Raw genomic sequence first — 18,170 nt, 5'->3', positions numbered from 1 at the left:
ATATTAAAGAGGAATTATTTTGATATAATGTCATTAAAATATTCGTTGAAAAAAGTGCTATTCTAGCTTATACTTCACATTTTAATGTGTATGATAATTCAAATAAAAGATAATGAAGATTTATATTATATTTAATTCTTAAAATTATAAAGAAAAACCTGGAAACAGTAAAAAACTGACTTTATTTTATTGACGTAGGGAAAATTTTGTCAAATATTTGAATAAAAAAACAATATTAAACAAAATAAATTATTTTTGATATAGTCACAAAAAGGCTTAATGAGTTTAGGAAATATTTCATTCACTAATCATGTCATTTAAACTCTATTTCACAGAATACAGTGTAAAAAGATGTTCTCGTTTTAATTTTAAGTAATTTCAAATGCATTTTAATACCTTTTAATGATTTATTTTTTGAAACATCTTTTTATAAAATGTTATTGATTTTTGAAGTTATATGTTAGAATGTTTTTAAATTTTGTTAACATTTTGTTTTAAATGTAGAAAGTTGGTAATTCTAAACATTCAAAAAATGATTTTATTAAATTTTCATCACTTAAATTGCATGTTTGATGAAATTTTCAACTGATAATTCAAGAAAAATCGTTTAAGTTTTATTATATTTTACTTTGAATTGTTAAAAAAATATATTATTGTCAAAAAAGGAGAAGTTTTGTTTTCCTCAAAAAAAGACCTAAAACATGAAAATTAACACGTGTAATGAGAATTTTTTTCTTTCAGGTTTAATTTTAAGTAATTATTGATATTTTTTGTAAAAAGGATTTTATATAAAAAGTTTTAAAACTCGAGTTATGTAGTGGTTCTAAAAAAGGTTGCGAATTTATGCAATTTTCTTGCAAAAAAAATTTTCTAGGATTTTAAAAATAGCGAAGGGTGTTATTAGACGTACTTACAGATACAATTGCTAAGTCATTTTGGCCAAACACTAAAATAAAGTTTTGACATCTGAGGGTCCAACCGTGGCATATTTATTAATGCATCTTTTTAGAGCTGTGTTAGACATTATACAAATGGCTAAAATAATAATTTAAAATTTTGAATTCTCAAGTTATATACTCTGTTAAAATCGTACGGGGCATTGATCTTCAAGATGGAATAAGCCATACATGACCCAAAAGCTATAACCCTACGTCACGGGTGTAACCGAACCATATCTAATCATAAACCATAAACATTGTTGTTTGACATACAGTGAAGATTTCCAAACGATGTATGTACAAATCTCAGTTCCTCTCCAAGATTTTGGATCTGATCTGAAGCTATACAGAGTTCATAACCTTCCTTTGAAGGTATCGGTTTTTTTTTCATGCGTAGCTGCACTATAATTATTCTTTTGTCTGTTGCTCATGTATTGGATATTTGGTTCAAAAAGAAATTAGTTTTAGTATTAGACACTAGATATTACAGAATATTAAAAATCATGAAATTAATGCCGACAGCCCGGGCTTAAAACTAGTTTTAATCTTTAATTTTTTTCATATTAATATCCGCAGAGAGCTGTCTATAATACGATGCTATAAATAACTATTACTTTTCTTTTTTAATTTGCCAGGTACGAAATGGTTACAGTGTAACAGCCGATATTGATACAGAATATCTTCTCACTGCAAAGAAGGGCGAATATCATCTGGAATTAAAGTAAGCAAAAATGTGTGTTTTTAGTAATGCAGCAATAAATGTATAAGTATAGATGTATAAACAAAACAACTACATGGCTCAAGAGGTGGGTAACTTTTTCGTCTGCTAGAAAATTGCATTCTTTTCGTTTGTAGAGACTTGGCTTTATTTATATTTTATGCTATTTGCTGATATTCAAAAACCCAATTGAGAGTTGGCACAGGGTCCCCACCTCGTTGGTAGAGTTACATATAGCTCTTATAGCTATTAAATCATCTATCACTCTGATAATGTACTTTACTTTGTAGTTTTTATTAAATGCTTCTTTGATATCAATATATTTTTCTTTTGTACTGGGAGGTGAAAATGAGTTCTTTGTTTTCCTTATTTGCTTTATTTGTCTCTGACACAAAGTTAAATACAAGATTCGAACCTTAAACCCAACATATATTAATGGATTTATTATTACTTGGATCTTACACTAGATTATTATGTACTCTAATAAGTGAAACTTGTAACTGGCTTAAATAATGGCTTTACCCCATCCCCTACCATCCTACTGGATGAACAAACTGATCATTTATGATTGTTATGTTATCAAGCTAAATTAACGACAAATTTTCCCCTGTCATAATATCCACGTATATGTTCATATATTTTTTCTAGTGAATGGTCAATTTTTCAGGAAAGAAGACTTCCAGGATTGTCAAACGTTCCAGAAGGACGGACAAAACTTTTTCTGTGGATTTCCTCCCCTGTTGAAATCTTCAGAACATCAAACATGTGTTATTCAGCTATTTAATGTTATGGTAAGTCTTAGTTGTTTTATATAAACTGCCATCGCCCCAAGCAGGGACGTCCAAGCTTTTATTTTCATTTTGAGGGGGTAAAATAAGGTGTGTCAAAGGTTTTAGCGGGGTTATCTAGTGTAATTTTTTATTTGATGGAGTAATATATTAAAGAGTTTTAAAGTTTGTGTGGGGTTAAATGATGGGTTTCACAGTTTGAGGGGGGATAGCACCCCCTTATACCCAACTCACGTGTCTAATAGAGCTATTTTAACGCTGCTTATAATTTTAAAATCCGTGGGAGCTGTCTATAATATGATGAGATAAATAACTATTTTAATTTAGGGAGATGGTGCTATGTGTCAGAGTAAAGTAACCCATGGATTAGTTCAACCTTTCAATAGATTATACAATGGCTCCTGGGTATTTGCTGCTTTGAATGCTCAAGTAAGTAAAATATTTATGAAGTTTAGGTATAAATTTGGCCATTTGGATGTACATAGGTCAATGTTAGATGGTTATTTGCCATCATTTAGCAACTTACTGTCGACTGTACATCCATACGAACGAAAACTTCCACTCATGTAAAATTGGCAACGTCCCAAATATTGAAATAATGTACCTAAAACAAAAAATAACATATCAAAGCTAAAGATCTCGAAAATTGTTCCTAATAAACTGTACTTTATAATAAATCTTTGTAAATGCCTTTGTTAATTGGTACATCTTTTTATCAAAATTTCAAATGTTTCAGGTTCCTGTAGTAATGAAATGCCCGAACAATACTCTAACAACATCTCTTCTTGGTAAGTGTAACAAAGTAACAAATAACTATTAATCATGAATAGTTAGGTCTTCCAGGCAACGGTTGTGCAATCATAGCGTTGGTTGTCTGTTGGATGTTACTAAAGAAAGGGTTGTAATTTACAAAAAAAAATCAATAGAAACATCTCATCAATGGATTTTTTTATTCGGTATGAATGAATTGTATAACTGCAAAACCTTCCAAAAAAATTTATTTGTACTAAATTGTAACAAATTTAATATCTGTATAGGTTTTGGAGTAATCAATTTACTAGAGGGATGTACCCTATCCGCAGACGACTACATGTACCCGCACACATTCACAGGATTTTCTGACATCGACCTGGCCATTGAAGTCGGCTTGGAACTTGAGGTATGTTGGATTCATGGATTTTGGGATTTGACAAAGTGTACAAGGATAGGATTATGGACGATAAACTAAACAAAAAAATGAAGCATCTAGGGGCATTTGCGGGTTTAGGGGGTGGGGGTGTTTAAGTCGACAACCCATCCTCCTATATTTGATTTTTTTAAATGTTTTTTATAAGGTGGGGGGGGGGGTCATTTTCTCTATGGGCGGTTTCACTTGGGAGGGTGTGGTACCCTGCCCCCAAATAGTTATAAACCTTCCCTGGACCTATAATCTTCACTTTAAAATAGAATCCTATCGGTAGCAAGATCCAAGGGTTGAAGGACAGAATAATAGCCTAAAACCATCCAAACACTACAATTTAAAAATAATAGCCTACAAACATCCCTGGAACTGGCCTATGTGAAGCGTACCTAAAATTGAGAACTCAATCAATTCAATAGTTATCGAAATCTTAACCCAAAAAAAATCTTACTGACTTTATTTGATAGGATAATGAAGACCTAGAGGGGCTACAATCCTCGACACTGGGGAGTGTAAACTTTAACGGTCAAGCTGCAACGGAGAGCTCTACTTTTGATGATTATCAGGAGGAGGACTATCATGTCTCAGGAAAGTTATTTCAATCACAATTTATTATTATTCACTTGGTGATAGTATGGCAATGTCTCCCAACTGTCAGTGGACCAATATCAATCCTTGTAGGAAACTAACTACTTGTGATGCTTATTTAAGGTTAAGTAGGTTCAGAAGCCCCGTGATTCAGCAAATTAATTCCATTTGAAATAGCTAAAATTTGGATATTTTTGTGGCGTAAAACTTGATTTGGACTATAACTAAAGGGAAGTGGGTAAGAAGGGAAGAAAAGAGGGAAGTGGATTGTGGGAAAATTATCAATTAGAATTGTTTGCCAGAATCCAGATCCCCTGTCCCTAGGTAGATTGAGTAAGGGTCTCGCAAGGATAGGACAATATTTTTGTTTTAAAAAGGTTTAAATGAAGGGGTTTAGTTTGGTCCACAGGACGGTTTGAGGGATTGGACCAAAAATAATTAGATTAACACAAACATTAGATTTAGAAATATTTAGATAATAGCAAACAAAAGTTTAGATACATTGATTGAAAATGAAAACAAAAAGAAAAAGAGCATGAATTTTTATTGATATAGACAGTGTCGTTAGATATGGGGTGAAGGGGTGTCAACCCCCCCCCCCCCCCTTAAAATTGTAATACAAAGGTCTGCCTATCACTTTTTTTTCAGTCACTAATGGTTTCACACGTCCTGGTGAATCGCTTTGCACCCCACAGATTATAGATAGAATTTAACACTTTCTTATTGTCGGAAAATTAGCCTTTCTTAAAACACCATATTTCTATTATTTCATGATTATGTAGTAATTATTTGCTTGTTATGGTTATTCAATTTTATCAGTAGTTACTAACTTTACAAAAAAAACATGTTTAAAAATGTACTGCTTTAACTTTTCTTTCGATTTTAACACCAAAACGATCATTTCATGGTTTTAATGTTTTAGCTGTTTTTTCTTACTTAAAAATTCTCTTTTACAAGATAACTCTTAGTTTTGTAAAATTGAAATAACAATTACTAAACTGGAAGAATACGGAGATTATAATCTGCAAGGCCTACATCAATTAGGTGAGATATTTAACTTGCATGAATTATATTTTAATATGGGTGTGAGGGATAATGGTGCAAAACTCCCCCTTCCTCCCCTATTGGTGCACGTGCCTGTTTTTTAAACTCAATTTAAAAATATTTTGTGACTCCATTTGAAAATAAAGTAGAATAATGGATATAGAATGTTTATATTTTTTTCTGATGGTAAAAAGCAGGTTTCGGCAGCCGCCTGTAAGCCTCAGGGAAATCAACCCTTCAAAATTTTAAAATCAGCTGGAAGTCAAAACCTGAATTCAATATGGCAATCACTCTTTACAAAAAAAAATTAAACATCCAAACAGGTTTCAATTTGAGGCTTCGTTGCGGCTGCCGAGCCCTTTAAAATAGCCTAGTTTTCTCAACTAAAGAAAATACATAGTCAACTTTGTTTGATATTATGATATTTATAGAAAGCTACGATGATTATGGAGATTTTGAGACGATGATTATATCCGCAGTCGTCGCTGAACAAGAACAAAATGGATTAAATGCAGGTCAGCTCATAAACCCTTGAGGGGCTGGGGTAAAGGAATGATCACCCTCTTAAACTTGGAATTTCTTATTTTAATACCTTGTAATAAAAAGCTTGGACGTCCCTGGGTCAGCTAATATTTTTTTTGTGGTGTTTTGTGATATTTTTTAATGTTAAAAAGATCAACGTTTTATATATTGTACATAATTTAATTTTGTAACTATTTTTCATATTGCCATATTTAAGTCGGACTTAGACTTCCAACTGATTTTTTTTAATTGTAAAAAGTTGATTTATCGAGGCTTACTGGAGGCTGACGCAAGGCTGCTGATCCCTGAAAAAATTTACTCTCACATATCAATTTTTTGATCAATTAACGTAATTTCTTAAATTTTAGATTCTATAAATGAGAACTTCTTTACATTTGACAAATCTGCACTACCTGGGAAAAGCGGAGTTACAACCAGTCCAAGTTTAGATGTTACTACGCTTCTGGATGGATCAAGTGAAGAATTAACTACACAATCACAGGTGAAGAAAAGGGTATGATTATTTACTACGCATGTGGTTGGTTTTAGGGTCAGAATCAATGTCGTTTGCCCAAAAAAACGGTTATCTAATAAAAACCATTAATGAAATTGTCTGTAATTAAATTTTCAGTGAAAAGTTTTTTTTGACAGAAATTGAAAATTAAAACTTAAAGAAAAAAAAGGGATGGTTTCGTCCATTAACTGTTCAGAAATAATGCAACGCAAAAGGTTTCAAAGATTGTTTTTTATTGTTAAATTATAAAACACTGTAGCTAGGGAGAAATATTCATTTAAGAAAAACTATTTTCCTTCAACTTCTCTGTCTGTAAAAAAGAAGCTTTATTGATACCAAAAAATTCCTGCTTAATAGTGTACCTATAGTGTTGTATTTTTTTAATGTACAGTAAACAAAACTGTCCAAAAGTAGGCAAAATAGACTTTCTTCAAATAAAATATTCTTATGAGATTTGGAAATATTTAAAGATGCGCAAGGACATTCTACATATTAAAGCTGTATCATGTCATCAAGTACATAATTCGCGGCATATTTTAATCAAAGACATGCTTGCAATGGCCACAATTTGTGAAGAAAATATCCTGTAAATAGAATTGCTGAGTAATGAGTATGAATAGGAAGGTTCTAACCTCAATTAGAACGATGACAAATGTCTTCTTCCTTGGGCAACTTTTCTTTAAGATATGGAAATATGTAAATATTATTGGCTTATAATTAAAACTTATACCAGCATACCATAATTCAGCAGCGCCTGCAAGTAAATGTTTTGACTTTTCGGCGACTGCAGGGCTGCATCTGCTGCTGAACAAAACAAAAATCGGCTTAAATTCATGGTAAATCTGTTTGCTCTTGGGCGAAAACCGGTTTTTATTTAACCATACTTAAATTGTTAAAATTAAAGTAACTAGGGATCTAAAGTGATAAGACAATGGCCAATAAATTGATGTCCTTACCCAATGATATATACAAATGCACCCCTTTTTCAGATTTCAATTGATTACAAGTGTTTGATACGTTTGAATACTCAGCTTAATAAACTAACCAACTAAAATTCAGTCCCCAAAAGTTGTTGAGCCAAAAAATAAGAAACATTATAAAACTTTGGTTACTGGTGTAATAAACAGCCCAATGTCCCATCTCTCACTGGGAGATTCCAGTCTAATAGAAGCTGATTAAGCTTATAGGTATATATATATCACAATAATATTCCTACCAAAATTTATGGTTTTGCCTACTGGCTTTATACATAAAAAATTAACTAAGAAATTAATAGGCATCTATAAAAAAAAGTTTTTTTTCTCTCAAATTTATTTCAAGTAAGAAGAAAAAACATCACAATCATATATTTCTCATTCTTAAGAGACGTTATTTGTCTCAAAAATAATAATTTACAATTGTTACAAGCTTAGGGTCAAACTTTTTTGTCAAGAGTTTTCATCTTAAAACAATTTTATTTTCGGTGCAAAATCAGTCAATTAAAAATGACCATTGTGTTATAAAAATTTCTTCACTATAAAGAAATATTTTATAATGTTGAAGACAGAATGATTTGGTAAAATTGTTAGTGAATTATGAGAGAGAGACAATTTTTCTGAAGAATAATTTAACAATGGATGTAGAATATAATTGGATATTATGACAGGGGAAAAATTGTTTACAATATAGGGTGCTATTTCCACTGTTATTATTGGTTAATAATTCATCAAGTAGGTAGGGAGGTAGAAGGATAAGAGGGGGGAATGGAGGATCGTTATTTTAGTCCGCTACAAGTTTCACTTTATTAGAATACACGATAATCTGGTTTAAGACCCAAGAAATGATAAATCCATTGATTTAACCATTTCAACACGTCTATTTATGTAGATTAGAACTTTATAGATAAAAAAGAACAATACATTAAGCTTAACAAAAAGTGAAGATAATGTATAACAAATTGATGGGATCTGTAAATATTTGAAAATGCACCATTTTAAGAATGTTCTTCAATTTGAACAAGAAAGATATTTCCCCAACTTTCTTTTTCAAAATAATATGTATTATTTGTTTTTAACTTCTTAATTCATTTTTTACTTTAATCACATCTAAAAATAAAATAGGCTAGTTTTTAATGCTTTTAACATTAAAGTAAAAGAATAGAGTGGACACTAGCTCTACTCACGGGGTGGGGACCATATGCCGACTATGGCCAATATCGCCGGAAATATAAACAGGGCAAGTCGCTACAAAAAAAAACAGAAAACAATATGCTATCAGACGAAAAAGGTCCCCACCACTTGGGCCAGGTAGTTGTCTTGGTTACACATCTATACTTCAACATTTATTCGGGACCGCGGAAAGTGTCTTGTATGACGTCATAAAAACACGTTGAAAAAAAAGGACAAGAGGAGAAGTGGGAAAGGAAACCCCTAAAAATAGATGGATAATAGACGTATTTCAATGTGACACATGACACTTTGCGCTGCCACCATTTATTCCCTTAACCATCTCATTCTCTATCCCTGATTCTTTTACCTTGACATTCATTATAAACAGTTGAAGTGCGTCTATTCTTCATGTCACACTTCTGTGTCGCCAAGTTATGCTTTAAGGGGACGTTATCCGCGCCTTTTTAGTTTTACACAGGGAGGGAGGGGTATTGGGCCGTTAATTACTCGAGTTTCCAAAGGTTTTTTAAATTAATGTTATAGTATTCGTTGGCTCAACAACATTCGGGACTTTTATAGAATTTGATTGGTTAGTTCATTAAGTTGAGTGTTTAAATATTCTAACCACATTATTGTAATCTACAGAAGGAATAATTTTGTGTATCATTATTGGGGATGTTCATCACTTTACCGGGCGTTGTCTTATCTCTTTAGATCCCTGGTTTTCAACGGCAATTTACCGGATATCCGGCGTCAAAAAATCAGCCGGATATCATGTAACCGGATAGTTTTAATATCCGTTATCCGACCGGATATTGAAAATTATCGGATATCCGGCCGGATAACCGTCAGACCGGATATCCGGCCCAACCCTACTGCAAATGAAGTAGCTGTCCAAAAAAGAGATCTATAGTATAGATGTATATGCAGACAAATACCTCCCTTTTTTCAATGACCTTTTTCGTCTGCTTCTGAATTATTTTCTGTTACTTGGCTGTGTTAAAATAAGCGACACCATTGATTGATTTTCAATGACCCGATAGAAAGATTGCATAAGGTTGATGCGATGGAGAGATACAGTTATTTAACAATTTCTCCTTCTAGTATTTTACTCTAATATCTGTGGATTGAAAGCCCTGAATATATGTGTATAATTGTGTGCTCAGTAAGATCTTCAAAACCAAGTTTACAAGTAATAGAAAAATAGTGAACTTTTTACTGGAGTGTAGGCTATTTAGTTAGGGGTTTTTCTTAGCCATCTGAGTGAAATATAAAATACAATTCTTAATAGGCCTAGGCACTAAATGAAAATTTTAAATTAATAAGATAAAAGACAACAATTCTTTTTTCAACTTCTGTCTTATCTACTTGCAACAGTTGCAGCTAATAGTCCTTGTGTTCTTAAAACCAGAGAAAATTTGTTGGTAAAATTTCCGTCATTAAAAAAAAACTGTTGTAAGGATGATTAATTTGATCAATCATGGTTGTAAGAATGGATAAAAAATATATTTGGATATTATGACAAGGGAAAAATTTTCGTCAATTTAGGATGCTAACATGGATATCGTTTATTAATCAGTTCGTTAATCCAGTAAAAAGGAGGGGAGAAGGGGGTGGAATGAAAGTTATCGTTATTTTAGCCAGCTACAGGTTTCACTTTTTTATAGTACATGATATTCTGGTGTATTATCCAAGTAATGATAAATCCATTGTTTTAATACTGTACAAAATTTGGCGTTTGTTTCTTTTAAATGAAAGATTAGCACGCGGTTTTGTCATTAATTAATGAAATTTTGAAGTTGAATGCAGATTGAATTTTAAACGGGGATAGAGCACCGCAAGAGCCCTGTAGCATTAGTGCCCCCACGCCCCTCCTCCCCGCAGGAGTAGGGCATAGTTAAAAACTATTCAGAACTCCTTATTTTCAATTTTAAAAAAATGAGGGGTGGGGGTTTAGTGATTAACATTCATTTTTTTTGAAAAACTGAATCCACTTCTATTGCAATGGAATTTACCATTTACACTAGTCCCCAAAGTTATAATGACGTTCTTCATTTGTTGGCTCAAAAACTTTTGGGTCTTTTATTAAATATTACTTAGTCGAATCGTTAAGATTTGTCCAAATATTTTAACCACTAATTTTAATCTACTTAAGGGGTAATTTAAGTTGGGGATGTACATTAATCGGCCATTGTCTTATCCGTTTATATCCCTGGGAATCAACTGGGTATCAAACAGACAATCAAATCTAAATCTATATATAATAAGACAGTTAAAGATTTTTTTTAGAATTATTTAACATTGTATTAATCTTTTTCGTTATGAAGATTATTTCATTTAGGACAGCCAATATAAACCAAGAAAATGTGGTTTGAATGCATTTATTGAACAAAACTACTCTTTAATTATGGCAAACAATGTATCCAATTTAAAAATCTGTATGCAGATAAAACTAATTGCTTATGATATCTAAAATCAGAAGATAGAAAAACAAACGAACAAAAACTTCTTGTAGAGTGTCAGAATAAGATAAACAGAACATTAATTTATAAGTCTAAAAAAATTATTCATAACCGTATTGCAAAATTGCGCATGCAGATAAATAAATTATAAAAGTCTTTTTTTCGACTGCTTACAATAACTGTAAATGGCTGGTAATAATTTTTAGTTGGTAGTTGTGGTTTTTATGTAATTTAAATCAATTAGCAGGAAACTTTTACTTTTTAAAAGCACAGTTTATCTAATAACAATATATCTTTGTGTTAGTCTGTGTAAGTGTCGTCGCTCTGATAATACCTCCCTCCCTCCCCCCCCCCCCCCTATAATTTGATAGAAATAAGGGGTTAGTTTATTTGGTTCTTTTAACATGTAAGGTTATACTTACTACTATGCATTGTTTAGCCCTGTAGGGTTAGGGCACCGCAGTTATAGGCCACTGCAGGTGTAGGCCCCGCAGGAATAAGGCATAACAGAAATTTATTTCTTTTAAAATTGTGGGGATGGTTATCAGTGCTTAACAAGCACTTTGTGTGAAAGTCAACCTTTAAATTTAATTTATGTAAAATTAAATAAAATTTCAATGCCACAAAAAAACTCTAATATAAGATACTTGAAATTAAGGATTTTAATCTTAACTTGATATGGTTTGTAATTTATATTTTTTCCTGATTTGATCTACAAAATGACTGCTTTAGGTTTGATTTTAACCCTTTACAGTCGGGCCCCTTGCCGCACCTTAATCGGTCGGGGGGGGGGGCGTTCAACGCCCCCCCTAATTATCTCAGTTCCTATTAGAGCTAGAGGGCTAAATTTTTTTGTGCAAGTCCCCTGTTTGATAATGAATTTCCGACCTTATATAAGTCTAAGTCAATTTTCGCTTCCTTCACCCTTTTATTTAACAACCTTTGTTTTTAGGTCTTTTTTTATTTAAAAATTTCAAATGGCTGTAATTTTCTTATTTTTGAAGCTAGAAGAAAAATTTTTTCCCAGAAAATGTTTATTTTTATGTAAATTTTACATTAGAAATATCAAAATATAAATTTCAGCGGCCGCAGCTTTACTTGGCAGCTGCCAGCCGCCGCAGTCGGCGGTCGGCGGGAAAACGGCGGCGGATCTTCATGAAATTTTAATACGTTATGTAGACATGTAAGAAAAGCTTAAGTTTAAAATTTGAAGTCTCTAAGTCAAAAATTGCGCCCACAGGAGCCTTTTAAAGATTTCTGGAGACCTGGAGGATCAGGACCTGCAGGATCATACCTGGAACCTGAAAGTGACTTGAACACCTGTATTTCATATAAGGATGTACTACTAGAGGATTTTTTTGTATTTTGGTATGATAAAATGCTTTGTTTTAGTCAAAAAAATATTTTTGCTCTTTACCTGGATGACCCTGCCAGGTTTGCTGGCATCCTGTGCCCGCCAGGATGGAGATATTCAAAAAATTCCAACTCTCAGTTATGTGTCATACCCAAACTTAAAAAGTCAAGCAGTTTGGGCTCTTTATCTTTCACACACAAAAAATGAGATAGAAAAAACCGGATGGGGGGGCGTTCAACGCCCCCCCCCCCCCGACCGTTAAGGGTTAAAGATTTGTTTTGTCAATAGCTTGTTTGACTTTAATAAAAGACTGTAGGTTTAGATGGTTCTTTAGATGAAAACTGTTTATGCTTTTGTTAGATTAGAAATTTATTATGTTTATTTTGGTTTTGTATATATGCTAACAATATCTAGTTTAGATTGTCTTGTAATTTTTAGTTGACCAAAATGCCTTTTGCTTTAAGGTTGGTGATGGAGTATATAATGATAATGGTAACTCTAATGAAGAAGATGATACAACAACTCCCAATGCTGGGCAAGAGTCAAGGAAAATGGTTTACTTCTGATCACGTGACCTGCGCTAGACAAACGGTGTGTCAGTCAATGGCCGGCAGGACAAATTGAAAGCTTGGCCTTTATTTATTTTGCCTAATTTTTGCTATAGCATGCCTCATTTTATTGCACACATTCGTATTGCATCATTTATCAAACATGAGCAAGGATGACAACATCCACAAGTAACAAAGCCTAGTAATATTTTAAAAATCAAATATTCAGCTCAACAAACAAGGAGAAGGAACAAAAAAGTCTGTTGTAGTTTGTGCTGAATTGATATAGAATATACATGGATATTATGACAGGAGAAACGTAGTCGACAATTTAGGTTGCTATTTACCCTGTCATTCATTCATTGGTCAATTCGTTAATCCAGTAGGAGGAAAGGGGATGGGGTAAAGGGAGCGGGTGGGGAGATCATTATTTAAGTCAGATACAAAGTACACAAAAGTACACTTTGTTTTAAAAAAGATGATCTCGTGTAAAATCTAAGTAATAAAAAATCCATTTTGTGTTTATATTCTAGAAGGAATGAGAGACGTACGGACGACGGACAAATTGCTCAGAGAAACTGGTAAAACGCTTATCCCAAAAATGCATAGATTTGCATTTGCTACTTTTTAAAGAAGAGATTTCGAGAGTCTTTTTTTCTTACTGCATCCTACCTGTTACAATTTTGATTAAAATATAATGCAAATCACTTATGTTTCATGAAAATATTACAATTTTTTGCCTGATTGTTCGAGATGGCTTTGCTATTGTTGAATTAACTGTAAAAATGCATGATTTTTTTGTACATACATACATACCATTTCACATGTAAATATATGATCATCATAGAAAGATAATACTAGCATCATAGCATGTATTTCTTGTGCAAAATTAATGAATTTCTTTTATAATGTAATATTTATATTTGATTTAAGGACAATAAATCAATCGGAAAAAAGTATTATAGACAGTTGTCCGTGAATAATTAAATGAACAGTTTTGTTAGACCTTAAAGGCCGAAAGTTCGGGTAACAAAACTGGTATTAGTTTTATGATTTTTTTTTTAAACTTGTCTGTAATTCGATGCTATTCATGATTTTTCAGTATGACTGAGAACCGATTCAAAGCCATACTGGGAATACTGTTCCAATATAAGGTTCCTTAACAAAACATTTTATATTTTAATGCAAATATTGTTTTAGCATATAATATAAAAAAAAAATATTTGCATTAATATCTTAAGATAATCAATCTTTCTTAATTCCTAGGCTTTTAGGTTGCAAAGTTTTAAAACCTAATTCATCACCAAAATATACAACAAAATTGTAAATAAAAATGCAACACATTGATGCAACACACACACCCATAAAAGGCATGCTGTAATAATATAAACCTATTCTTATGTGTAAACCATGATTCCACAATTATGATTTTTAGTACCTCAGCACTTGGATTTACTGACGCCGCCCGGGACCAGGTCATCGAGCAGCTGAAGCGCAGGGTCCTCATGACCAAAAAGGACTTTGAGGACGGGCAAGCTGTGTACAACATGGTTAATCTGTCCAATGATGATGATATCCCCGATGACAACCTGAAGCTGCACCATGATGTGCTGCTAAAGTTGAAGGACGATATTGCCAGGGGAAATCATTGGATTCAGAATTATCAAAATAATTCTTAATAACTTAGAAATAATAAATGTTTTTAAATGGATTCAAATAAGTGAACCAAGTGAAAAAAATATTTTTTTTATATTTTATGTAAAAATATAAGATGAGAATTAAGGCATAAGTAGAAAAAATTAATTTCTTCATTTTTTGAGAAATTTCCTGTTTTTTGATTATAAAAACACGAAACCTCTCATTTTTCATTAAAATTGTTAGCATTGTATAAAAAAACTTTATTTAAGAAATCTAAAGTACTAGTAGTGTAATAATTTTTACAGATTTTTATTATTAATTTACTTATTTATTTTTTTTTTGTACTTTTTTTGTCGTTTTTTTTATTTATGTTACTATCAATAGTCATATTTAAGGCCTTTTAAGCTGATATTTTTTGTATATAATGTTTTTTTTTATCTAATAGACCAATACATAGTTAACTTTAAGCCCTATAATACCCCCTTCTTCCCCCATTGTTCTAGTCATTTAAGCAAATAAATTGTTACCACATAAAAATACTGCTTCTAAGATTACCAAATATTATTTTATCTTCATCCACTAAATATAGATTTTAAGACTCACTTCAATAATGCATTACAGTACTTTAAGTTGTTATTTTTTAAACAATTTACTAAATGTGTGTTTAAAATCTCCAAAAATTATATTTCAAATTATCGTGCAATTTATATTAAATTTATTATTTCCCGTTTTAAAAATAATATTATAATCAAATGTTGAATTTGAATCTCTTTACAAGTAGGTAAAATGTATCTAACCCCTGCGGGACCCTTACACTTGATTTGAAACCTAACCTAATGCCTAAAAATTGTGATATTTAATGTAAAAATGTCCATAACAATTCAAATTTTAAACTGCGCACTTTTTAACTTTGCATTTATTGTTTTTTATTTATTTCACGTTATTTATTTTTTATTATTACTTAAATACAAATTTATGCTTTATTGCAAACGTACAAATAAAAATGTTATCTGTTATATATGTTTTTGTTTTATATTGTTAAAAATAAATTATATTATGTTTTCATTGTTTCATCACTCCTTTTCTTTGGCTACGCCCCTAGAAACCTTTAGGGGCACTTAAGGTAGGAGGGGGAAAAGTCTACCACATCCCATTTTAAATTTGAGTTTCAAAAGAGTAAAAAAAATATTTTTTTTGGGGGGGGGGGGTTGAAGAAACCCTCCCCAAAATAGTTTAAAACCTTTCCAGGAACAATAAGAAGCGTCACTGTAAAGGAGAACAATATCGGTTAAGCGGTTAGCAAGATCCTTCGGGACAGACAAAAAACGCTTACTACTTTATATAATAGGATAGTAATGACCGTTGCTAATTTTTTGCTATGGTGAAAATTTATCGACAGCTTTCCACGGATTAGTATATTGAAAAATTTAAATATCAGTTTTCTTTTTTTATGTTGTCATCCTTGTTTATTTAATACTAATATTTACTCGAGCCTTTGTTTCTTAACTTTATTGTTGGAAGTTTGTATTTAGATTTTAATGTTGATAAACAATTAACGTTATGTTATTTTATCACGACGTAAAATGTATGAATACTTTCATAATGAAATAAAGGCACATCCTATTATATAAAGTAGTAAGCGTTTTTTGTCTGTCCTGAAGGATCTCGCTAACCGCTGAACCGATATTGTTCTCCTTTAAAGTGAAGCTTCTTATAGGTCCTGGGAAGGTTTTGAACTATTTTTTTGGGAGAGTGTCTTTATCCCCCCCCCCCCCAAAGAAATATTTTTTTACTCTTTTGAAACTCAAATTTAAAATGGGATGAGGTCTACTTTTCCCCCTCCTACCTTAAGTGCCCCTAGAAGCTTCTAAGGGGGCGTAGCTGCTAGTAGTATACTTAAAGTATACTGAATGTTTATGCTCAAGGCGCTCCAGGATCTAAAGGGATAAGCCAATGGACGATGAAGTCCAATGATGATACATTACATTAAGTGGTTGTAACCATTTGACACTTAACTTAATGAACCAACCAATCAAAATTCAATAAAAGTCCCAAAAAATGAAAGCAAACGGATAAGATAAAATAATTATGAAATTTTGAGAACTATTGTAATGAACAGGCCAATGTCCCCTCCCTCCCGGGTTTATGCTATTTTTTTTATAAGTATTTTTTATCCAAGTTTTAAATATTGAAAACTTAAGTTATAATAAACTATAAGTATGTGCAGAAAGGGAGTGTAGGTGCCTGTATGCACTCCTACCCCCACCCTTGCAAATTAAAAGTCATAGCATAGATGTCTTAAAATACCTGATCTTAACTTAATATAAAAATTAAGAAAAAAGTCTTTATAAGTAACAAACTTAATCAAGTCTCAAAAGAATCATCCCGTCGTCGATTTAATTGTTGCTAGTTAACTTATTAAAGAAATCTTAGTAACTGCTTGTATACAATATTATGATGGAAAAAATATACCCATATATTCTAATTCAACTGCGATCAAGCCTTAAATTCAAATCCGTTTGGATATTTTGAATTTTTTGTTAGAGAGAGAACCTATCATATTTGTGTCAGGTTTAGACATTCAGCTTTATTAAAATTGTATAAGTTTAATTTCCCTAAGAATTACGGTGGCTGATGTGTGGCTGCCGAGCCCTGCATCATATTGGTGTATAACTTCTATAAAATACCCTGTAGCTTAAAACAAATATATAGAACCTGTTTTGTTTCCAATATTTTTGGCGTGAAGATCTATGCAAGGATACAATGGTATATGCGTTTCCTACCTCGCTTAAACAAATTTGCCTTTTAATTCTAGGTTTATATCTAGCAATTGAAATCGGTATGCGTTCACTATCACCATAAATTAGTAAAATAAAACCGCCAAAATTAAAATTACCTTGTCAAACTTTATTGGAAGCACCAAAATTCACCTAACAAATGATTACAATAAACGCACGGACCTAAAAATTCAATCCTAATATACAAAGTAGTAAGTTTTTTTGTATGAAGTTAAAGATCTCGGAAGTTGCTGGTCCAAAAACTTTCAGGGGAGCTTTACAATGTTTTGGGTTAGTTTTATGCTATCGCCCACTTCCCCTTTATGCAAATATTTTAATAGTTTTTTTTATCGCATCGTATTATAAAAAGCTTTCCGCGGATATTAAAATGAAAAAGATTAAATTATAATTTTTAGTTTAAAATTTGTAGAAAACTGGCTATCATACGTTATGATACAATTTAATTTGGCTTACAACGGTTCTAATTTAGTGGATATTAATCGTCTTCGAAGCCTAAACTGTTATTTCGACAGAAATGATAATACACTATGTATCTTTAAATTTTGTTTATACATGTATTTCCTTTAGTTGAATGTACATTCTTTTTAATCTTAACAATTAGTTATATGTAGTACAGTGTAGGATATACATTTCAGGCATATTTTTTCTTCTTTCCAGTATCCGAGCTACTCTATACTTTAGCTCTATTCGATGAAAGTATGTCGTGTTGTCTGTGAGCTTAGTATGTAACTTTATCGTGTAATTGACAGTTTTCCGCGGATATTACAATACATATTTTAAGATTAAAACAAATTTTATTAGCTCTGAGTGTCCGAAGGCCCGGGTTAACAATTTGATTTTAAATTTTTATTTTAATAATCGTGAATAATTGTCTGCAATCAAGCAGATATAATTCGGTTTCGATGACATACTGGTATGATAATTAAGTCAA

The 18,170-nt window shown here is 31.9% G+C and overlaps 1 protein-coding gene across 3 annotated transcripts; it reads left to right on the top strand.

The window, feature by feature from the left end:
* The first annotated feature begins 1,216 nt into the window (after positions 1–1,216).
* Positions 1,217–15,500, top strand: LOC145311966 (uncharacterized). Of its 3 annotated transcripts, none has more exons than XM_080151044.1 (12): positions 1,217–1,310; positions 1,574–1,659; positions 2,324–2,447; positions 2,772–2,873; positions 3,181–3,232; positions 3,482–3,603; positions 4,092–4,212; positions 5,218–5,256; positions 5,688–5,771; positions 6,147–6,280; positions 12,720–12,790; positions 14,239–15,500. In XM_080151044.1, exons 1-12 carry the CDS (start codon positions 1,230–1,232, stop codon positions 14,480–14,482), a joined length of 1,260 nt encoding a protein of 419 aa, XP_080007170.1. In that variant the 5' UTR covers positions 1,217–1,229; the 3' UTR covers positions 14,483–15,500. The 3 variants fall into 3 exon arrangements, with proteins under 3 accessions (XP_080007170.1, XP_080007169.1, XP_080007171.1); XM_080151043.1 differs by having other exon boundaries at positions 12,720–12,802; XM_080151045.1 differs by having other exon boundaries at positions 12,720–12,846; positions 14,239–14,374.
* Positions 15,501–18,170: the final 2,670 nt, after the last annotated feature.

Source organism: Acartia tonsa, chromosome 2, assembly GCF_053477335.1.
Source record: "Acartia tonsa isolate MP-2025a chromosome 2, ASM5347733v1, whole genome shotgun sequence".
NCBI lineage: Eukaryota > Metazoa > Arthropoda > Copepoda > Calanoida > Acartiidae > Acartia > Acartia tonsa.
Note: the sequence above shows the minus strand (reverse complement) of the source record. Positions and strands in the feature narration are given on the sequence as shown.

Coding starts and splice junctions, on each gene's coding strand:
- LOC145311966 (XM_080151043.1), top strand. CDS start 1,230: ATGTATGTACAAATCTCAGTTCCTCTCCAAGATTTTGGATCTGATCTG. Junction 2,448..2,771: donor TTCAGCTATTTAATGTTATG/GTAAGTCTTAGT, acceptor ATTTTAATTTAG/GGAGATGGTGCTATGTGTCA. Junction 3,604..4,091: donor AAGTCGGCTTGGAACTTGAG/GTATGTTGGATT, acceptor TTTATTTGATAG/GATAATGAAGACCTAGAGGG.